This window comes from Rattus norvegicus, chromosome 2 (assembly GCF_036323735.1).
Source record: "Rattus norvegicus strain BN/NHsdMcwi chromosome 2, GRCr8, whole genome shotgun sequence".
Classification (NCBI taxonomy): domain Eukaryota; kingdom Metazoa; phylum Chordata; class Mammalia; order Rodentia; family Muridae; genus Rattus; species Rattus norvegicus.
The window spans coordinates 228,620,537-228,644,763 of record NC_086020.1 but is presented as its reverse complement, the minus strand read 5'-3'; the positions used below and the strand labels follow the sequence as shown (position 1 = coordinate 228,644,763).

The window sequence follows — 24,227 nt, the reverse complement described above, 5'->3', positions numbered from 1 at the left end:
ATGAAATTTTTAGGAAGGTGACTCATCAGAAAATAATATTTCAATTAAGCACTGTTGACATGTTGATTTTCTAGAGACTGGAGTATTGCTTGCCCCACATCTGATATTTCTAAAAATAAGTAAATAAAACTAATCACAGAGATAGTGTCAATGAAATGGATCAATCAAAGCAATATAACCCTGATATCACCCACCCAGACATTCTAGTCAGATGGTATGAATTACAAGTGAGAGAAACCAAAGAAATGGCAATTTCTTACCCTCGACTACTGGCTTATACTTTAGTTCGTTGGTCTTTTGACAGTTGCTTTTGCATATTCTGATGAGCTCCAACCCAAAGCTAGCCAAAACGATGGGGCTCCTATGCCTGCACGCACCAGTCATGATACAATGTTTAGCATGCTGAGTACAGCCATGATTTATTAAAAGTAACACCTGAAAACATGAATAACATACCTGTCTCTACAGAGAAACATGGCATGATTTCTACTTAACATTTATTAACACACTTGCAAAACGCCCTGCATTAACACAGTGGGAAACAATAAATACCGACAATGGCTAACATAAGAACACAAAGAAAACAGGCAAGTCTCCACAGATCGCGGCTATAAAACCCGGAAGTCTAGACTCAGCTAAGGCATGTCTAAACTCAGCAGGCTACCTGCCCAGGCTGGGGGATCACGGTTCCTCCTAGAAAAGTCCTTGAAAACTAGAGTTGTTTGATTTTCTACGTCTCACACAGAAGATGTCCAGAGTTCTTTATGATTCTATCAGGTGATAGTATGTCATTCCTTTGCTGGGACAGGCAACTCGCGTAGACTGGTGAGAAGATTGGAAATTGTATCGGTTCCGAGGACTTTCTTTTCTCCACCCTTGGAGTTTAGAAGCTGAAGATGAAGCCTGTGAACGGCAACAACAACAAAAGCTCAGACCTAATGAAGTGAAGAACCCAGAGGGAGTGTGGAGTACTAGGTCTCGGCAAGACAGGCTAGAGACGTCATTAAATCGTTATTATGCACAGTAGTCACGTGAATGGCATACACACTTCAGAGTGAGACTCTGAGCAGAGAAACATATCTTCCTCAAACTGGCCTTTACGTCACGATCCTGGTCTCTGTTGCTACTTTTGTGATTCACACAAGCCCACAGGCTGGAAGTGCGGCTGGCATTAGCAGCACTGTTTCTATCCTTTTTCCAACCCACATCCAACCAATCAACATGCCTAAGTGCTGAACCCTGAGAACAGGACCTAGTACATCCCCCAGTACGACACCAAGTCTGAGGTATAAGAGCACTATTTTCTGGAGCCCTATCGACCTTTCTATGGTTATCAATGTAGCAGATGGTAGGTGTGATGGTTTGTATATGCCTGGCCCAGGGAACGGCACTATTTGAAGGTGTGGCCTTGTTGGAGTAGGTGTGCCACTGTGGGCGTGGGCTTTAGGACCCTAATCTTAGCTGTCTGGAATCCAGTCTTCCATCAACAGCCTTCAGATGAAGATGTAGAGCTCTCAGCTTCCCCTGAACCATGCCTGCCTGGATGCTACCATGTTCCTGCTGTGATGATAATGGACTGAACCTCTGAACCTATAAGCCAGCCCCAGCTAAATGTTGTTCTTATAAGAGTTGCCTTGGCCATGGTGTCTCTTTGCAGCAATGGAAACCGTAAGACAGTAGGATGGATTTGAATTTATGAGATGATATCGTTCTGTAATTGTTTTATTTTTTCTTTCTTTTAAAAAAAGATTGATTTATTATATATAAGTACACTGTAGCTGTCTTCAGACACACCAGAAGAGAGCATCAGATCCCATTACACATGGTTGTGAGCCACCATGTGGTTGCTGGGAATTGAACTCAGGACCTCTGGAAGAGCAGTCAGTGCTCTAACCACTGAGCCATCTCTACAGCCTGTTTTCTTATTTCTTACATAAGATTTTATTCTCCCAGTTGAAGTCAAGGGTCATAAGTCTCTTGGAATTCCTGTCTGCCCTGCTGATTCGCACTAAATATAGTGCGATTCACTGAAAAATATAGATGATCAATAGCTCAAAGAGAAAGTGTTAAATATCCTTAGAATGTTCATTTGAGGTAAAAAGTTTGAATGTAAGTGATTGTCTGCACAGTGCTGTTGCACACAGATTCAGAAAGTTCTTGTCTCCTTCCGTAATCCTGGTGAACTCAACCCAATTCATTATGAGTCTGCACTGATATCTGATTTCTTGCTGACAGCCTGGAAATCACTCACTGGTTATTAAATTCTGAGTACAGTGACAGAAATATGTATGTTGAAGAGAAAGTAACACAAATAGATGGTGCGATTGGCAGATGCCAAGCTTGCTTCTTCCCACTCCTTTGTGATCTTTACTTTTCGGAAGATTGTTACGCAATTCCCAACTTATTCAGAAGAGCAACAGGAGTCCTGCTAGTTTTGTGAATCAAAAGACAAGAAATCCTATCCCCTGGAAGGAATATACTATCTGTGTGTACAGTATGTATATATTATGTATGGCGTGGCTATATATGTTTAGGCTTGTTTGCACATACCCAGGCACATGTGGAGGCCAGATGTTGATGTCTGCCTCAATCATCCTCATTATATTGAGGGTGGGCTTCTCACTTGAACTCAGCTTATCAATTTGGCTAAGAGGGCTAGCTAGCTTGCTTGCTTCTGGGACAGCCTGTTTTCACCTCTGAGAGCTAGGATTACAAGGGGACTGTCACACTCATCCCACGTGTACATGGGTTCTTGCAATCAACAGTGTGTAGAGGAAGTTTGATCCAACAACATGGCTACTCTGATCACATCCAAAGACCTTTGAGGTCTTTGTGATCCAGCTGGAATGCAGACAAGTCCTTAGTACACAACTTTTTCTCCTCTTCCTCTTTCAGCCCGCTCATCTGAATAGAAGGGAATTTGTTTTTGTGCAGATTGAACAATTGGATTCTACATTTTCAATACTTGGTATGTAAGAAAATGTCACTCTCCTAGGTCCTGGAAACTACAGGTGGCTTTCAAGGAAACTTCCTTTACATGAATTAATTCTCATGTGTTAATCACACATTACAACACCCAGTTTCTCCAAGTGAGCTCCTGAAAGTGACCATTAAGAAAAGGAGGGATGATGGCCTAGATCCCTCTCTCTGTAATACACACCTAGTAACAGGCTAGAGGCGGATGAGATTATTATTATTATGATGATGATGTCTGAATCTAGATAAGCCTCTCTACTGCTGTCTGCTGTTCCTGATGAAGAAGGCTTGGACACGCCCATGTATTCGGCAGAGTGTTGGTTAGATGACCAGATTAATAGCTGGGCAGTAGATACAAGCACTGCACTGAGCAGGGACACTCTGTGCCCTGGACTTGTTACTCATGTGAAGACCAGGTTGGTCAGGCCAGTACTGGACATGTAAGTACTTATTGGTTCATTTGCTTTTTATTGTTTATTATGAAGGATATGTTTTTCTGTATGTTCCGTAAAATAACAAATGCCGTGACAGCATTTAGTCAATGCTTTTTATAAGAACCAAATCAAGATCAGAAAGACTCCTAATCTGCTTCTAGGAAAGCCTCAGGCAGTTTCATAAGAAGCAATTCCAGAGGAGCCTTTTCAGGAAATAAGAAAGGTACCAGCATTGCACTGGCTCCTGGCCCAGACAAGCAGCATGTTGATGAAAAGAATTTGATGCTTCTGAGGATTTCCATTTTTTTTAGTAGCAATTATGGCAGCATGAAATTTATCATTTCTATCTAGTCTCCTTGAGTTACTAGAAGGGTTATGGTCTTCATGTGGTCATGTAGCTGAGCAAGTCTTTGCAATTAGTTGGGAATTAAGAAACCTTAACTGAGATGGCATCTTTCTGTTCAAATGGCTTTGTACACATGTCTGTGGTTCCTAGCTCCAGAAAGTAAGGGCCTCCTGATTTGATCCCTACAGTAGAGAGATGGTTGGGTCTTCTATGGAGCTTAACCACCAGTTGTGAGCCAGCCTATGGCAGAGAGGCACAGCTTCAACGTCATCAGTTACTGTACGGTGTCACTTCCAACAATAAACTACAGGTCTGTCAGCACCGTCCCTGTGTCCTGTAAACTGTCATAGAACCTTGCCTAACCCAGGTGCAAAAGGACTGTACTCACAAGCATCGTCCAGAGGAAGGGAGCATGAACTCTGCCTTTCCTGAAGCCAGTAGGAGGGGCTACTGGAAGAATGTTCTGCAATCAAGACAGCAGTTGTCTTTCTGGCAGCTTTTTTAAAAGTTTGGTTTTAGACAAATAGGCAACGATGTTCTCGTTGACACCAACCATTAAGTGTTCAGGGTTTGAAAGTCTTTGAAGTAATCTGAGGTATAGGCTAAGGAAACAGATGTTAATGAGAATCTCAGTGAATGGAATTAGGAAACTTACTTATTTATTGCCCAGGTGTAAGGAGGATCCATCACGATGTCAGTTCTTGGCTTTCCCCTGTGCAGAGTGTTCGCCTAAGAACAGAGGATAGGTTTGATCTATGTGCTCAGCGAGATGAAGTATGAAACTAAAGTTGCCTGGGCTTCCTTTTTGTTGAAGAAAAGTTCAACTTTTTTTTTCTACAAGAATGTCATTAAAACCACCGTTTGCCTCTTGGTATTGCCTGGAAATTATTTAGTAAGGTTTATGAGTTTTCTTTAACTGTTATTCCTTTTCACCCTAAAAAAGCCTTGCTTACCAACTCCCTGGGGGTAAGAGCGTGGATCAGGGGACACAAGAGCAGAGAAGCCAGGTGGTTCATTATTGACTCTCCTGTTACACAAGGCGCCTTTCCCTAGGCAAACCCACACTCTACATTTAAAGTTCCATTTAATCAAGAAGGTATTCTTGGGTCCTTCTGTTTAAATTATTCAGTGGAAACTTTGGGGAAGTAGTTTATAAGCCCACACAAACACTTTAGTGACATTCAGGGAAGCATATAGGTGATATCCTCAAATTTTCAGCCATATTCTGCTATCAAGCTTGAAGGTAAAAGGGTGAACCTGGGTAGTGGGAAGATGAGAGTCCCAGAGCAGTTTTTCCATGGCACTAAATTCACGACAGGAGTGTTCCTTCTGACCTGTATTCTTCTGGGAATATCAAATATTAGTGCCCATCACTATCTCTTGGGGCAATATGGGAATGAGTCCCCAGTTCTTAGGATGCACATCATCATTTTCCTCTAGCTTTTATCTGCCAGTGATTAACACAGCTGTCTCTGGTGACAATGTATATGTCACCAGCTACTTTCACAGGTGTGCCAGCAATCAGTAGTGTCAGAGAAGTAAAAGACAGACTTGAGTCTCTTCCCAGTTATTCTCCTTAGGTCGTCATGTGCTGGAAAAGTTGCTGAGCACAGCGTGACAGCCCTTGCAGCCCCGACCACACTGCACCATTCTCCTTGCAACTGTTTCGTTTGCCAAAGGCGCATCACTTACCTGGATCCCATGGCAATGAAGTAGAAAAACCGGGAATAAACAAAATACATTTTTATTTAACCCCTTCTACCTGATATTACATGAAGGATACAAGAATTCATTACAAGCCTTAATATTTGACCTTATGTTCTGTCCAACAACATCATGATTTGGGTAAGAGTTATTATAGTAATGACATCTGTATGCAATGATTTGGGGGTGAAGCCTTGCTGGGGGTGGGCTTTGAGGGCGTAGAGCCTTGCCATATTTTCTGTTCCCTATCTTTGTTCTGTGCATGAAAATGTGGTGTACTTCCTGCTCTTGTTGCCATGTCATGCCTTCTCCACCACAAGGACTCTCTCCCTCTGGAACCATAAGCTAAAATAAACCCTTTTTTCTTTAAGTTGACTTTGGTCTTGTTATTTTATTGCAGCAACAGATAATAGCTAACACACTGTGACATAAACAAAAAGCACATCCGTGTACCAAGGGCGGGAGGAGCAACTGGCAGGCAGTAAGGCAGCAAAGGCCAAGAGTGGTTGCATCAAGCTTGGGTTTCACATGTAATTTAAAATCCATTTCATATTATCTTTTTACCCCTATTTCATAGTATACATAATGTGGTCAAATGCTTTCTTCAAATTTCTTATACTCTTCTTTGTATGCTAAGAGGGAAGAGAAACGTACGGTTTCTGAGTTACAGTCTGAGAGTCCCATTTAGCTAATCACGTTAGACATATATTCTGCACTTAGACACAGTGGTATTTAACTTGGCTAGATTTCCTACAAAAGCCAAGCACATCCTTCTGAAAGCACAGCTTTCTCCTAGTGTCGCATACTGTTTCCCTTCTATGAAGACAAGCTCCATCTCTAAACAGGAATGAACCACATTTTCAGCAGCAGACTGCTTGAAAAAGAACACAGAGAAAGGAACCAAGGTGTGTGGGCGATGGGTATGGAGACCCAGCCAGAGTAAGAGGGTTCAGGGAAAAGAAACTGTTGGCATTGGGAAAAAATAACAAAAATTTATCCAGCATCCTTAAAGCATCTAGAAACTAAAATAATTCAGCATACATTTCAATTTTCCTTGAAAGTATAAGGCTGTGGAGGTTTTCGTTTTGCTTTGTTTTTATTTTCTTGGAAACATTTGCTTATTGACTTCTATCATAACATAATTAATTTTGAAATTAAAGTCCTGAAATTCTATAGTGAAACAATGACCATATTCCCAAACATTTATGACTTCTGAACTCTAATTTTATTGTCCTCTCACTTAAGCATGTTAAATGACACTGTATGCCTTAGACCTTAAAGTAAATAATGTAAGCTGTAGCAATCTCCGATTGTGATTTATGAGTGGCCTGAGGTCTTCTTTATCAGATGAATTTTTAAAAAAATATTTCGAGATGATCATATGGGTGATGGTAGAACAATTGAGCTAAACTTCTGAAATTATATTCAATCCAATAATTTCAGGTTCCATTCTAGTTCTATTTTAGGAAAGATTTCAACATCGGTTCTGAGAAAAATACAAAATAATTTTAAAAATGAAATTTCTTATAAGTGGTGAGAATGATTTTATTAAGAAGATATGTTTGAATTAGTTCAAAAGGCGATGAGAAGACATTTGATTGGGAACACCGAAGTAGCCACCAAGTGCTGATAACAATAGACTTTAATCAAAATTCAGGCCATTTGGAGGTCATTGTACTTAGCTTAATTCTAGACTATTACAATCTATTTGGAATCATCAATTTCTACCCAATCCAGGCGTTTTCCCAGGGGAAATAGCTGGATTATCTTTGAGGTAATTTTGAAAGCAGTGTGGTTTCCAAATCCAACTGGGAAGCAATGAAATTATCAGAGACTACTTCTTAATATTCCCAAGATAATGTCCCTGCTTTATACCTGGGTCCTGACAACTTGTCTCGGGAGAAAATGAAAACTTACAAGTTTGAATGTGAGAGAGGCAAAGCTGTCCTTCAGTTTACAAAAAAGAGGGTTTCATTTTGGGACTGTTGTTGATAGTGGTAGTGGTAGTGTCCTCTTGAGAAACCCATGATTCTAGTGAGAGTTGTCATTTTCTTGGAAATGGGTGGGAGAGAACCTCGAGTGGTCTTTATTATAGCCTGCTCCCTGCAGGTATCACTAGGAGTTCCTGCAAAACGCCTCATCTTATAGCTCTAGTAACGCAAGGCCCAAGACTCCATTTTATGAAAATGACATTTCCCTTCATAACAGGAATTTGCATTTCTTGAGCGCTACAGCTGAACTCAAGAAGTTCTGCTTTGCGTTGCATTTCACGTGACCAAAACTCAACATTGTGGTTGGACTTCTGTGTAACCATTTGTCTTCCAACCAAATGGGAACTTACCAGACTCATGAGAGATTGTCTTAACGGTGAGCAGCTTTACACTCTCTTTATCAGACTGAGGCCTGTTTGATACAGAAACACTTAGGTTAGTACCACAGTCATGTGCCGTGTGTCTTCACGAGGAAGCAGAGGTGGCCCAAAATGAAGAAAAGTACTTGTTTTTCTAAGATTCTACAGCAAAGGCTGTTTATCTTTTCTACAAACACACATGTACTGTGCATTCTTCTCCAGTATTTTTTGAAGGAAGATTACAGGTCACAAGACTGTCACACTGGCAACCATCAGTTTAATCATCACCTGGATTATGGAAACAAGTCACTAGGTCAAAATTTCCTGTGTCTCCAGTGCTAAGTTAAGTGGTAGAAGACACGGAAACTTTTTGATCAGATAGTGAGTTCGGGGGACATTCATTTTCATTAGATCTCATAATTTTAGTGCTCGAACCAACTAATTTAAAGAAACCTGCTTCCCTCCTTGGTCCTGCTAAGACTGAACCCCCAGTGAACGTGATTGTTGGGGGGAGGGCGGCAATGGGGGGAGGGTGGGGAGGGGAACACCCATAAAGAAGGCGAGGGGGAGGGATAGGGGGATGTTGGCCCGGAAACCGGGAAAGGGAATAACATTCGAAATGTAAATAAGAAATACTCAAGTTAATAAAAAAATAAATAAATAAAAAAAAGAAACCTGCTTCCTGGATTCTAGTTCCAAATGCAGCTCCTTTCCCTAGACATCTTGAGAGCCTCCATTTGTAAGTGAGATGCTTAGGTAGTCAAGAGCTACTGTTTCTGTAATGGTTAGAGTCTAGTGAAACTAAACCAAAACAACAACAGCAAATCCCCCAAATACCACTACTATAAATGCTTAGTACATGTTCAGGCCAACAATGAAATCCCTTTTCATCAGTAACACAGTGGATCCTGGCTTGTCATCCCCTTGCTTGCAATAGCTTCCTGGTTCGCTACCAGCCGTTCTGCTTGCTTTGACACTCAAGGTAGAGTCGTGCTTCTGTTCAGGTAAAGCTGCTCAGAGGCAGTGATAGTAACACACACTGCTTCCCTTAGCTGTGGTGAGCATGTTGAACATCTCGCCAAGAGAATGGTCTTAAAATGCTAGGCGTGGTTTATCTATTTTGCTTACTTATATTTATCTTCTGCCCCCTCACTTAATCTTTTCTTCATCACTTTTTTCTTGTTTTCTATCTCATACTTTATCTACACCTAAAAGAAACTTTCTCTTTTAGTTGTCTTTAAGTAGCTCTGACAAGTAGCCAAATTCCACCTATGGTAGCTTCTTTCTATTTTTTTTTAAAATAAATACATAAAATGTTAAGTATAAGTTCCGAAATTTTCTCTATGTGAATGGAAGACTTGGAAGTTGGGGTTGGGGGAGATCACGCAGCCCGACTTACTGATCATTTCCACTTTCTGGAGTGCCTAGAAAAGAAAATGGTTGTTATTAAAGCTGAGATCTTGGCTGCCTCCTCTTTCCATTTTACTTGTTACCCAGAGGCCTTCCCTCAGGCTTAGTCAACACTTATTCTGGCATGGGGCAGTTATGTAATCAACAAGAAAGTTAGTTCTGGTGTCATCCTTATCTTAGAGTATCACATAACTTTGAGATACACCTTCTAGGATTGTCTATCACGGACACTAGAAACTTCCAAAGAGGTGATATCTCTGAGAAACTTCTCAAAGCATTGAGTTGCCTTTTCAGTCAGAGAAAAGGACTTTTCCTTTACACATTACTCTTTCTTCCTTCTTTCTTTCTTTCTTTCTTTCTTTCTTTCTTTCTTTCTTTCTTTCTCTCTTTCTTTCTTTCTTTTTCATACAGCAAATGGTTAATACCATGAGGTTTATGAGATTGAAGCCTCTGTCCTCTGTAACAACACCCATTGTTTTATTATTATTTTATTATTATTATTATTGGTGTTGTTGTTGTTATTAACTATTTTATTTAATTACATTTCAAATGTCTCCCTTCCCAGTCTCTGCCCTGCCACCCCCATCCTACCCCCCTCCTTTGCTCTAAGTAGGTACTCCCCACCCACTTCTTTCTTGGGAGACAAATCCCTGTATTTATGGTGAGTAAGGATGGAGAGATCCTTTGTGTTGGATTGTACCCCTGTGATTCGGCCTCTCAAGAAGTGGCCTTCCAAGTTCACTGAGGTAGCTAAATTTTGGCATGCTCTGCCTGGCAGCTTCCAAAGCATCTGATAGAAATCCCTTGGGATCAGTCTGAGTATGGTTCTTACTGTATGGTACGACCATGGCCTCCAGGAAGCAGATGTGAGGCTGTTTAACTCTTTCACTTTGCTCCTGGATCCACTCCATCCTGCTTGGCTCCTGTATCAGTTTCTTGTCATGTCTAACATAGCTCATTGTTGGGCTTCTTGTCTGTCTAATGTAGCTCATTGTCGGGCTTCTTGAGTGTTACTTTCTTCTGCCTTTGAGTGTTATTGTTTCTTTTATGACGAGCTTGGCTAACATTAACATTGGGGTTGCTTCTATTTCTGTTCCCCAAAACAAGACGTCCAACTAGAAGTCTAATTACCTAAGATTAACCTATCATACCCCATGCCGCCCACTAATGGTTTCCTACCGTGTTTTCCCCATCAGCAGGGTCCAGCTGTAATGTTTATTACCATGAGTGTCAATGTAATATTACTTGTGCTGTCCATAGCCTCTCTTCAGAGTGAGCTGATAAATATCTGAATGTCTATTTTAGCATTTATCCTAAGAGTATGGTAACAGTGGGTTAATTAGCAAAGAAATGCCTTCCAACAAACTTTCTGCATATATGCCATGCTCCTGTTGAAGCTCAATCTGCGATCAACATTATTCAGATAAGCTTAATTTCCAATTTCTGATTCATTTTGTTTTCCAGAGCGCAGAGTGAGCTCACTAATTGTCTGAATGTAATGAAGTCTCCTCCACATACTCAAAGAGTGATTAACTGCAGGTGTTTAATGGAGCTAATTTAATGATAACAATGCTTGAGATTCTGTGTGGAAACAAGGCTCGCAGTAACCAAACAGAGTTGGGTGATTATATAATTTCCATACTTGGTTTTAGAACCCCATACATCTCCAGAATAACTGTCGGGTGATATGGCGTTACTCCTTAAGAGTCAGCTTTGGTAGAAAATGCCACTTTTAACTCATGCCTTCTCAAAATTTCCAGTTTAAACAAGCCTTTTGCAGTACACATCATTTTTCTAAGTGGGTTTAACATAGTAGTTTTGATCCATTTTATAGACTCAACCCCCACAGGGTTCAACTGTGATGGCTGTGTTCCCATAGACATAAGATTGACAGGTTAAAAACATGAGGAAAAAGCTGGTTTATGCAAGTACTATTTTCTCTTTGGAAACTGGATAAGAAAGAAGCTTTCAGGCAGTGTGAGGTTTACTCACTTGTTTCTACAGGAAATCCCACTGCTTATTATTTATTCCTTTATTTTCTCTTACTTCCCACCCAGAGCTCAAATGAATGCCACCATGGTGCTCTGTTAACTTCTCCTTTTGCTGCCATGATCCTGTCTGTGAGATGCACAGTTAGTGGCTGGCCTAAACCACATTCATTAGTGTCCTGGGGTAAGAAAGTAAGAGTGCAGTTTATAAGCTGTATAAAAATAAATACCTTTTACCTTCTTAATAGCTTAAGAGGCTTAGGTAGAATTTTGTTAGTGAAATAGAATGAAAATTAGGGGAAGATGTATTTCCCTGGCCATTTTAAGATAGAATAAAGTCTACTGATATATATCTAGCATAATGCAAGGTGAATTTTATAACAGGACAATTATTGATGGGCTTACAGGCAAAGCAGGCACAGAGCAGAATACAAATTCTACTGCACCCTGAAGGTGTCATCCAATTTTGTAAACTAAAAAATTAAAAGTATGGTGTGTTCTGCTTAATGAAGTGCTATGTCACCAAAAGGTATGATAGATTATTGTAGGTTGAATCCTATAGGGTAAGTTGCAAGTGTGTTCTAAAACCCTAGGGGTGGGTAGGGATAACATTCCAGGAAAATGCAAGAATGGATAAATGTGTGAAAACTTGAACTTTGTGGCAAGTCCGGGGCAGAGGACTGGAAATGGGCAGATGAGTCGGAGTCATATGGCAGAACTAAGCAAGCAAAGGGAGGTGTGGCCAAAATACCAAGTCAAAAGGCAGCATTACCCTTGGACTAGGGAAACAATTAAATAAAGAAGGAAGGAACATGAATAAAATAGAGATTTTTGTTTAGACTAATTCATTAACATTGGCTCCTCAGCTCCAACAAATATGCTGTTCTAAGCTAAACTGATTATGAGGACAGATGACTGTGGTTATTTTTGTAGATGATGTTGATGATGATGATAATGATGAACTCTAGATAAGGAATATGAGGAAATGTCTTAACTTTATAACTTACCTACTTTAAAATAGTAATTTAATCTACTCTAAAATGGAAAGTTTATTTAAAGGAAGGATAAACTGCATAATACTATCATGGAAAGTACCTATGTTGGAAAGACATTGAGCCTCTTAAGGAGAGAAAGGGGGTCCCAGAGATTATGGGCTTCTAAACTAAATTTCCACATACCTTTGCTCACTCTGACTATGCATGTTATTGCACACGGTCTTTGGAGCATACATACACACACACACACACACACACACACACACACACACACACACACCTATGACTATCTTCACAATTGAAGCTGTTTCATCAGTATGAATTGCTTGTCTATATTTGCTCTACCAACAAATCTTAATCATTGTTCCGTCCAGCAGCACGGGGAGAATTTCGCCACCTGCTCCCCCTGTCCTTTGCGATTGCGTGGCATGATATCTGTCGTTGCTATAACTCTTCTCCTTCTGACAGATGAAGTTCAAGGTTTCCCTAAGCAACCGTTCATCCTCCCTTTGGGAAAACAAAATGAAATGAAACAAAAAGGCCAGTGCTTACCTGGGTCTCTTTTCCAGCATATTCGATACAAGCCCACCAGAGTAAACACCAAGACTGTTATAACAATCAGCGCGATAACCACGGGCAAAATAACACCTGAAAAGTATTGGGAACATCGTCAGCTCCAGTGGTGCTGATTCCATACAGATAGACCACACCGGACAGAACATGTGTGCTTTCTTCTTTAAACAACATTTTATCAAACCACTAGTATATTTCAGGCAATAATTAATATGATTTATGGGTTTGCTCTGCTTGTCATTTCTGACATATCCACTTGATGTCACCCTTGTAGCCTTTCTTCAACAGACTACCAAACCTCAGAGAGATGGCTTCCCATCTTCCGGGTGGCTGGGGGAGTAAGGAGAAAGACTAGAGGAAACAGTTCTCTTTATTATATCTATATATATTTTTGTATTTTATTGTAATAAAGTTACTTGAAAAAATACAGCTTACTGGGTGGTTCTAATTCAAAGGCTGAGACTTGCAAATATCTTTTCATCGTGTTGCCTTGAAGATAGAAAATGTGCAAAGGAGCATAAACAGATGGATGAAATAGCTTTTTAGAAAGTCTAAAACATAGCTTGAAATAGGTGTGACATTATTAGCTCTTCAGAAAGAAAGTGGCATTTATCAGTGGGTCAGTTCTTTTTGTGATTCCTTAATTAATGAAATGCTTTTTACCGACACCAAAGATACTCATTTGTACCTCCAGCTTCCCACACGTTCACCTTACTGTTACTTACTATAACTATTGAGTATCTTGAGTATTCTTTACTCAGACTTAGCACATCTGTGAGGTGTTATATTCTTAGACATGTTTATGTTAAAACGAAATTAACTGCAACCGATATGATAAAATTTCATCAAGGTTAAAAAAAGCATTGTTTTTATTATTGGTTGCTGTAGGAATATTTAATTGACAAAGGAAGGCGTACGGCATGATGATTTGCATAAAAGTTATTAGCGTGGAGATTTTGCCTTAGTTGAATACACTCCCATTAAGCTTTTAGTTGCCTCTTCTGGTGATTGCTTACCACAGGACAAAAGTGGAAAAGAAACAGAAAGAGAAATTTAAAAAAAAAAAAAGAAAATGGCCACAGTGTGGTAACTAAGATCAGGCTTATGAGGAATTTTTAAGCAGGCTGTAGTGAGGATGACAATGGAGTCACATGTTGAGTAAAGTTGGGAACAGGCTATCCACAGCCCCATTCCTTCATTGTTCTCACTCACATATTCTGTGTGTCTGTTTCCAGGAATGGAAATACATATGCTACTCACTGGAATAGGAGGGGGTGGTTGATGTAGTGGCTGTGATCTTCCCATCCTCAGTATCTGTTATTTTGAGAAAGAACATAGCTAAAGTCACCTTTGATAAATATGATAATCCACATAACCCTCCCTCTGCTCCCATTTAAGGATATATTCATGATTTATCGTTATGATGTCGCAAATGCAAAATTTTCTCTCACCCTGCAAGAGTGTGTCTCAAAAATGAAGATGGATAGTATTTATTCCATAAAGAAGAGTGAAGTAGAAGAAGTTTCCATCTAGATACACAAAAATCATACCCTGAATCTGTGAGATGGTTTTTGCAGTTGTTAGCGATGCAGAGGGCGTCTCGGTCGTCTTTGGTTTTTGGTCATCTGGCAGTTGATTGGTACCTGTAGGAAAATCACAAACCCAGGCTCAGTTTAGGCACCGAGACTTCAGTATTGGGTTTCTTTGAAGATTTAAACAGTCTGCATTTTGAAAGATCTGGGAAAACACTTTATTTCTGTATAAGAGAGATGCATGAAATGGTAATGCTGAACTTGACATCACGTATTTCTTCTGGAAAGATAGCAGACTTTGGCACCACGTGAACTGGATATCGACATTACGTCATCCGGAGAACTGCCTAAGAAAATGTGAGCAAGTCTCATATTCTGGTCCCCATTTCACAGAACCAAAAGCATGAGGTTCTTGTGAGATGTCAATCTACGATAAACACTAACCACACGTCAGATATTTTTGACCTTGGTAAATGCTATTTTGTCTATCACACATGCTTAACATAGATATAAATGTAGAAAGCTTCTGATTTTATGTTATTTTCCAATGGTCGAAGATAAAAGATCACTACGTAGCCTTTGATAAGAAGTCCAGGAGAAATGGTAGAGACTCCTTGATTTCCCTCCATAAGTTGCTACAACTGTATGAGCATCTTCCATTGAATAATGACTGGTAGATTGTATCATTGATCATGATCTTTTCTTCCTTTAAGGAAAATGTTCTTTCCTTATTTAATCAGAGGACTAAGCAGATTATTATTAATAATAAAAATTATTAAAATTTTAAATATAAGACAACATAGATTAATATATGTGACATAAAGCACTGCATTTCACTGTCTTTGTATCATGGCTGCTGGCTCATCCTTCCACAAAGCTCCCAGAGTGCAAAAGGCCTCAACATCCCTCCCACCAATTCCTGCCTTAGCCAGTGGGCACTAAACAAGACTGACTGCTTCCCTGCACCGACAAATCCATTTTGCTGAGGATCCCGTAGAGGTGTTGAGACCCTGCATAATGGCACCAGAGAGATTAATATTTCTAGGGCTGCGCCATGGCTCCTTTCTCCTCTGCCACCCACAGCATAGCACACGCTGCATGCTCTGTGGGGGCAGAATCATGTTGGGAGTCGACACTCTGCTTGCCAGGCAAGAGATATGTGGGAAGGAGCTGGATACATGCCCATAGGAACAAAGAGAAATGTCAGGCTAGTGCACAAAGCAGGGGGGAAAACGAAAAAAGGAAAAAAAATATTAAGCAAAAGTGCAGGAGCTAGCCGAGAGCTCTGTACTGTTAGTTTTGTTTTCCTGTGTCAAGGGCTGTGTGGGGGTGAATAGTCTTTTGGGTGTTTAGGTACAGGACAAGATGGCTTGCTGAATAACCAGTGCTTGTTCAATTTAGAACAGCTAGTTTTCAAGACTCCCTATACTCCCTCATTACCTCCTTATTTTCAGGCCAAGGGTGGACTGAGGACTCTTTCTGATTCAAGCTACGCCACCCCAAGCTTTCTGTAGAAAAGCTGATTTGATTGTCCAGGGTCAGTGGTTACCACTGTGAGTCAAAAGATTGCTTTGATAACATTCTTAAGTGAATGGTCAGGGCGGGTGAAGTAGAAACTTCCAAGTTTCTATTTTTGTTTTTCCTGTAACTGGAATTCTTAAGAAATCTTTTCTGACTGGAATGATGGCTCAGTGATTAGGAGCTCTGACTGCTCTTCCAGAGGTCCTGAGTTCAAATCCCAGCAACCACATATTGGCTCACAACCATCTGTAATGGGTTCTGATGCCCTGTTCTGGTGTGTCTGAAGACAGCTACAGTGCACTTATATACAATAAATAAATCTTTAAAAAAACCAAAATAATATCTTTTCTGAATTCAACACCACACACACACACACACACACACACACACACACACACACACACACACACACATCTGTGACTATAACAGAGGGATTCATAGTGTGATCTGATGATCTTGAGCTTCATTTATTGTGTGAAAAATGTGCCACTGCAAATTTCTACCAAAATACCATGGTCAGGGAAGGTCCAGATGAAGACTAATGCGGTAGGTAAGAACATGGTTCTGAAAGCCAGAGTCAAACTCTAACTGCAAAGCTTACTTCCTGTGGAGACTTGACAAGCGATTTAACCTCCTTTTGTCTGATTTTCTTACATGTAAATGGGGCTAGAATAGTTTAACATTATATTGTTGCCATAAAGATTAAATCGACTAGGAGAATAAATGATCCTAGCATAGTTATTTTAAATTATATAACATTATGTAATATAGGCTATATGATATTGTTATAATGTATGATTATGTCTTTTAGGAAGGTAAACTTTTCAACCAAAGGCAGTTTGTCTGATTTCCTAAAAAAATTCAGAGTATAGCCATGTGAAATTGACTTTTCAAACATCTCTGTTTCAGGTGCCTTTAAAAAAAAATGCCTGGAGAAGTCAGGAGTGGGAGAAATTAGAACTCATGCCCTTCTTAGATCACGTGTTTGCACTGGGTCCTGAGTTTCGTGATTCTGTTGGTTAGTGATCTACAGAGGCACTCCATCACAACTTAAATGACTTCAGGTCAAAATTCACATCAAACTATGTGAAGCAAGTTCTCTTAGAGCCAAATCTCTTGCACTGAAATGTGTTCGTGTTTTTCCCATACGTGCTGAGAGAGGCCACGTTCTGGTTTTGAGGACAAGGTTTCATTATACATCTCTGGCTATCCTGGACTCGTTAAGTAAAGGAGATGGCTCAAAACTGCCCCTTCCTCTAGAGTGCTGGGATCAAAGGCATGCAGCACGATGTACACGTTTTTCCTGTAAACTTCATAAGTCGTTTGAACCTTCACTAATAGAAGACTTCAATGATAGCTGAAGAAATCTGAGTTTGACCTGAGAATTGTATTCAAAGGCCTGAAGTTATAGAAATGTAGGTGGCTGTGATTCCCCAGGCTGGATGAAAGTCTGGCCAAGGTGACAATACCGAGAGCCTTAGATACCTTCCAAGATTCTTTTGGGCTGGAGGATTCCCTGATGACCCTTTAATAACTTCCTAAGCATGAATGCCAATCAAGGAGGCTTTTGCCCAGCTCTCCTCTTCTGCCTTCCCCCAACTTACCTTTCTGCTAGTGGCTTCTCCAGCCCCCCACTACATTCATGTATTTATTATTATTTTTATACAAGCGCATAAATATATAAATACAGCCCATTGAGTCCATTTAATGTTGCCTGTATGTTTTGGTGTTTTCCACTTGGTATTAGATAACAAGTACAGGTGCTGATGCTGACACTGGCATCCTGATGTTGAACATCCTGACACCCAAGGAAGGAATGAAGTCTATGCTGGGCTCTCCTTATCAGAAACGAAATGGTGGATTAGAAAAGCAGCCAGAACAACATAGTTCAGATGAGGGCTACTATGTACTATGCTTGCAATTGGTGTAGCTCTGTTGACAGAGGAGAGTACAATGGTAGGAATCCTAGAACTTTCTTCCAGCTTTAAGAATGTAGATTCTTGTCAGATGATGCTTTGCTTTTTCACAGCTCTTTTGTGCATTTTCTGGAGATGTCTATGTTACCAGTAGAACATCAGAGGGGAGTTTTTCTGCCTTTACTTGGTTTAGATAGATTTCTATTCTCCTCAGAGCTTACCTTTGTAAACTGGGACAATTTATACAGGAATGGGAAAGTTTTACCCCAAAGTCATTCACTTTACTTTGGGATATCAATGTGACTAACCTGAGATAGTAACATATGCTTACCTGGACATTATTATGAATTGAGATCTATTCACTTTGGATAACTCTATAGAAATTAATATTAAGGGAGGGTTTCCTCTTCCTTAATCAGTTTAAATAGTTATTAAGTGCCAGGAATTTGTGCATGAGATGCAAGAAAAAATGAAGCATGATACTATTATTGTATATGTACCAGGTAATTTTATCCCTAAGGAAGTATATTTAATCTTGTGTTTTAAGAATGCGAGATTCTGTGGTTCAGGGAGATAAGTTAACAAGTCTGACAGTAAGAGAGAGGTAAAGTAAGTTAAATATACTCTAAAACCACTTTTATATCCCTTCTATTCTGTCCCAGGATAAACAGATTCTAAAGACTATTCTGTTTGTTCATAAATCTTACATTTTTACAAAATGAAAACCGAAGCCCAGAGAGGTTAAGTATCCTCTCAAGACCACACAGTAAGTAGACTGGAGAGCAGGTATTTCAATGCAAGTTTAGAGCCAATTACTTATTTTGATGATATAAAGCCATAAGCTACCAACTCTAGATAGCTTACCGTAGGCGTATTGCTAGCATGAGTGGATCCTCACTGAGTAGAAATGTCAGGATTCTGCCACTATAAGATAGGGAGATCAGTGGAGAATACTCTGCACAGAGTGCTGCATTCCTCACTTTTTAGAGCTTCCTGGAGGTGAGTACAGCGTGGTTTCTCCTATCTAATGGTCTGAGGGATGGTCTTCTTTAGTTATTACTTCTGCTTTCCTACCAAGTTTAATGTCCACATTCCAATCACATTGCTAAGAGTCTAACTTGAAGAAGGTACCGTGGAACCCTTATAAAGTGTGCTGGACACTGGAGACCAGAGATATTACTGTGATCGTTGCCCATATATGGCATATACCGAGGTCAGAGGGCAACCTTGGTTGTACGTCCTGGACTTCTATCTTGTTCGGGACAGGGTATCTTGCTTTGCTTCCCTGTGTGTCAGGCTGTCCGGCCAGTGAGCTTCTGGAGATTATTCTGTGTCAAGCTCCAATTTCGTCACCAATACACTGGAATTACAGACATGAACTGTGGCATTTGTACTCACATGGCTTATGGGAAACTGAGCTCAGCTCCTTAACATTAAGGCCTCTGAGCCATCCCCTCAACCATTCTTCTGCGCTGCCTGATGCCACCTCATCAGAGTCCCTGGTTTCTGTGTCAGAAACCCGGGTTGCTATGACCTTGAACTTAGGCTGCTACACTGTCAGCTTGCTGGGAGCTTGTTCAATGCAAGGTCACATAAACTTTCAGGCTCCAAAATCCTTCCAAATACCTTTACGTACACATATCGTATTAGCCATATTTATCTGGAGAACTGAGACAAACAGTTGTGTTTATAAAATACTGGAGCAAATGATATCTTTTCCTTCAGTATAGTTGAGACATTATATTACATTATACTTTCACTCAGGGATGTTTTAAGCAGTTATTAATATTTGAGAATTTTATACAATGTATTTTGATCATATTTACTCCAACTCCTCTCCACAATTCCTTCCAGATACAGCCCCACCTCCTTATCCCCACAACTTCATTCTTTAAAAATAACCCATTGATTTCAATTTGCATTGTCAAAAAATCAGTCAGGCTGGGGCCATCCTTTGGAGCGTGTTCTTCCTACCAGGAGTCTCAGGGATGAGTTCTCTTGTCAAAGGAATAGAAAGCTCAGCTTTGAGAATAATAAGGCTAAGAAAAGGCAAATTACAGCATTGCTTAGAATTGCATTGTTATATGATATTATGTCTGTACCTCTAGGGAATCCATACCCCACACAAGGTTTTAATGGCTCCCCTTATGTCTCCATTAGCTCTGAGCTCATCTGAAAATGAATAGGTAGAATAATCTGGCAGTTCAAAGTTTTGAAGTTCATTCCTTTGATGAACTCGATCTTTTTTTCTTAACTTCTTCTCTTCATTCAGGAAAGTATGTGCACCTTAATTGACCATTTATAAAGTTGCCTGAAGTTCACCTGGGATGAACCACTTTATATCTACATGGCTGGTAGGCTATTATAGCTATTTATAACATCGACCAATCTCCTTAAGTGACCTTTTAATGGTAGGCTAACATCTTTCTTAGTGTTATAGATAATGGAAATAAAATGAATGCTTATTGAACTGTCTTGGTTGGTGGTAGTTGATTAAATATGCAATTCTGCATATTTAGCATGGCATCATATTCAGTTTGAAGCCCTTTTGGATATTGTATCTTTGACCATTAAAGTTTGACTTTTTCATATTTTAGAATCTGTCCATAAGTTCTTCATGTTGCACATGCATGGAGAAGCTACCCATTGCACAGTAACTTATTCTATTGAGTAGAAAGTACAAACATGTCTTCTGACCATGTGATTATCTTCATGTTAAAACATGGAAAAGCACATCACTCACTGAACCATCCCAGCCTCATCTTCTAATTCTGTATTAACTAAAGGGCACAAGGAATTAGAGCTTTAAGATTTGTCATCTGCAAGAGTAATGGAGAAGGAGGGAAGGTCACAGTTCTCTACAGATGCAGAAGGTCAAAGAGCACTCGGCCCCATCTTCTTCCCTATGCCAAGGGGCCCCTTACAGTTTCTATCCCTCCATTACTGAATGTTAATTCAGAATAAAAGTCAGGTGTCCAGACGTGGGAACTCCTTGGCATTACCATTTCATGTTTTATCTGTTATTTACAACATCCTTTTGAATGTCAGGACCAGGCTTTGTGTAAAAGTAGGTGAAAGCATGTACTCCTTTGAGAGGACACACGGCCAATACAGCCAGAACTGGGGAGCAATATCTGTAGGTATGGTTCCTTCCTCAAGGCTGGCTTTGCTTAGCTCTATCATAATCCCCAGGCATACCCTGGCTATCTCTAGTTTCAGCTTTTTAAGCTCAAAGCCTCCTGGTATTTAGTTATCTTCTACTGTTCTCTAATTCAGCATGTTGGCAAGCTTGCATATGTGTGTATATATGTATACTCCTAGCTGGTCTCACTTTTGGCATATTCTGATGAATACTCTTGGAAGAGAAAATGAACTTACCTGATATTTCTGTTGTCCTGATTGAACTCTGATTCTCCGCTTTCAAGGAAAAATAAAAACACTAAAATTAAATGTTGAATATAATACCCGGTTTTACAGTTCTTTCAAAGGTAAGTTTTGTAGCTATCAACTTCGTTTGGATTCATTTGTCCCCCAGGTAACAGATTCATGCAGCTATGTCATTGCAGGAAACCTCAGAGCAAGAATCAATGAACTTTTCTTAATTTTTAAGCAACCGTTTTACCATGTCATTGTCACGGGTACAAATCATTGTAACTTCCTCTAAAAGGACCGAATTTCTTAGGCTCTGTGTACTATAAAATGTCTGTTCCAACTTCTAAGCTCTGCTTTTCAGTATGAACTCAGTTATACACAATACCCAAGGAAAGGGTGTAATTGTATTTTTACAAAACTTTCTTTAGAAAAATACACAGGGGTTCATATTTTGATTCTCTAGTTTATAAAATCTCCATATAGGATATTTTTTACATAATTTTTACTCATGGAATACCTAGATATAACAAAATGAAACATAAGTACTTTGATTCCTGTGTGGAGGGGGGTATCTTAGGTTCATAGACACAGGGTTCTTCCAGACCCGGGTTTTTCTTGTTCTTCGGTGTGCCTCAGGGCTCTCTCAAGCCGCCTCCCTAAACTGCCTCTGCCACCTTTTCACACCAGTCTGCACATGACTTTTTTTTTTTGCTCCACTTCAATTTTATTACCACAGTAATATTTACTCTCTGCTTGAAAATTTGCTCATTGTCTGATGGATTGTACCTCCCAGAGAATAGATTTTCTGTCTTCTACAGAGCTGTAATTCCGATACCTATTACCAGGACGGGCCATAGTATGCCTCTAGTAGATGGGAAAGAATAATGGATTGTAAATTTGATATTTATGAGAGATATTATTCCCATCTTTCAGATCTGCAAATATTAGCTGGGAGAAATTAATTTGCTTTCTTAAAGGTGGAATCACAATGACAGTTCAGGGCTTTGGTTCCAAACCCATCTACTCTTACTGCAATAGACGGTTTTTCGCCTCTTAAACTTTCTAAGTATATAGCTTATATAATAAATTCCTGCTTCTGATAACTCATTAAAATCCTTTTGAAAGTGGCATAATGATGATTTTGAAGATGCAGTTAAAATATTTATTAACAGATAGGATTAAAATACAAGGAAAATCAAAACCCTTTGTTCCTTTTATTAATATCAAGTCCCAATCTTTCCTACTGATAGACTTGTTTCAGAGTAAAAAATTTTAAGCTTGCATTAGACAAAACTTTCAGACTCTTCTTTATTTGAATTTTTCTTAGCCTCCAAAATGCATAATAATTTTTGTGAAAGTAACATAGGTAAGAAGGGTAACTGTGCCCTGGAACTTTTCTGGAATATAAAGAAACACATCAATTCATCTTATTATACAGCATAGACTGAGGTCAAGGCCCATACCAATATTTGCACAAGGGAGGAATAAAATATTGAGGTCAACATTCTACAGTTGTCATATTTTAATCAAAAAATAGGATATGGCTAGGCATACTGCCACAAGTTTATATAATTCCAGCACTTGGAAAGCTGAGGCAGGAGGATCACAAGTTTGAGATTAGTCTGAGCTCCTTAGTGAGATCATCTTTCAATAAATCAGGATGGGTATAACTTAGTGGAAGAGTGCTTGGCTAGCGTGCTCACCTGGCTTTGATCTCCATAATTCCAGGAAAAAACAAAAAGCAAAACAGAATGTGTGTCCCTTTCTTGAAGTAGAGGGAATAGTTAGAAGACAAAAAACTGTTTTAAATGTGCATAGTGTTCAAACCTAGACTCAGTGTGGAGAATATTAAACCTCAGTGCCAATGGGTGCTGTGGCATATGACTAAATGTAAGTGTCTCTGGATTTTATTTATAACTGTAAGGACACATATGTGCTGTCAGAAGGCCACACTTGGATCTCTAGAGGAAATGAGGCAAGTCACATCTCAAACGCATATGGGATGCTTTTGCTAATATCTCACAGTTGGAAGATCAGTCAACGACAGAACTGTTGAAGTCTGTTGTTGAGTTTTATTCTGTGCTATGAAACTGTGGTCTTGACAACTGCAAATATACTTCCAAAGCTCAGCTTAAATGCTATCATTTCAATCAGGAACCTTACCAGCAATGTAAGAAGTAGCTTTGCTGATTTCATACAAGAGACTGTGTTTTCAGATAATAAACAGTAGTGTCATGAACGTGATGCTAAATGCAGGAGAAGGAATGGAGAGAGCTATTTTTATGTATGATTGCCTATTTCTACGGTAAAGTAAGTTATGGCCAATTTACATTGTATTATTCCATAGTCTGATACTAAGACATGTGATTATTTTTGGTTTGTCTAAACTAGGGCATGTGACTAAGATGGTTATTGTTCTGTGGATTCCTCCTGTTGGTACCCGCAGCAGATGATATCAAACAGCTAGCCAGAAAAAGGAGAAAGTTATGGCTAAATCCTCGTGAGCGACTCAGGTAAATGGAACGGTTCATAAAGTAACATTGACTCAGATAAAGTAATGTTTTCTGAGTTGTTGGACAATCCCATAGCATGAGATGGATTCTCTATAATGGTTTGGAAAGAACGTTCAATAAGAGTGTTATTTCCTTTCATTTTAATGTTTATAAGGATGTTATGTGAATGAAAATTGTGTGAATGTGGTATGTATGTGCATGGTATGTGTGTGCATGTATGGTGTATGTTGTTGTTGTTGTTGTTGTTGTTGTGTGTGTGCTGTTTTGTGTTTCAGTGTGTGCTTGTCTGTGTTTGTGTCTATGGAGTTTAGAAGTTGATGTTGGGTTTCTTGCCAATTGCTCTCCTCTTTAGTTTTGGAGCCAGAGTTTCTCATTGGTTGACCTAGAGACCACCAACAGCTAGAATGACTGTGGAGCAAACTCAAGGATTAGCCTGTCTTTGCCTTTGTCTTAGCCCGGGGTAGAGGCATATGCAATTCTTCCTGGATGTTGAGGGTGGTGCTATAGATCTGTTCCTCCTGCTTACACAGCAAGTGTTTTACTCAGTGAGCGATCTCCTCACTCCAGATTTATTCTTTTAAATATTCTCTAGATGGA

General features: G+C 39.6%; 1 protein-coding gene across 3 annotated transcripts in view; it reads right to left on the bottom strand.

The window, feature by feature from the left end:
* Positions 1-393: 393 nt before the first annotated feature.
* Emcn (endomucin) overlaps positions 394-24,227 on the bottom strand; it is a 79,926-nt gene continuing 56,092 nt past the window's right edge. For 2 of the 3 annotated variants that reach the window (XM_063281668.1, NM_001004228.1), the window contains 8 exons: positions 21,124-21,162; positions 14,327-14,419; positions 14,037-14,090; positions 12,756-12,851; positions 9,210-9,234; positions 7,802-7,863; positions 4,412-4,485; positions 394-903 (listed from right to left, as the gene is read on the bottom strand). In XM_063281668.1, coding sequence (XP_063137738.1) covers positions 4,451-4,485; positions 7,802-7,863; positions 9,210-9,234; positions 12,756-12,851; positions 14,037-14,090; positions 14,327-14,419; positions 21,124-21,162 — 404 coding nt within the window. In that variant the 3' untranslated portion in view covers positions 394-903; positions 4,412-4,450. The remainder of the gene's footprint in view (positions 904-4,411; positions 4,486-7,801; positions 7,864-9,209; positions 9,235-12,755; positions 12,852-14,036; positions 14,091-14,326; positions 14,420-21,123; positions 21,163-24,227) is intronic. The other variant, XM_063281669.1, reaches the window with a different exon arrangement.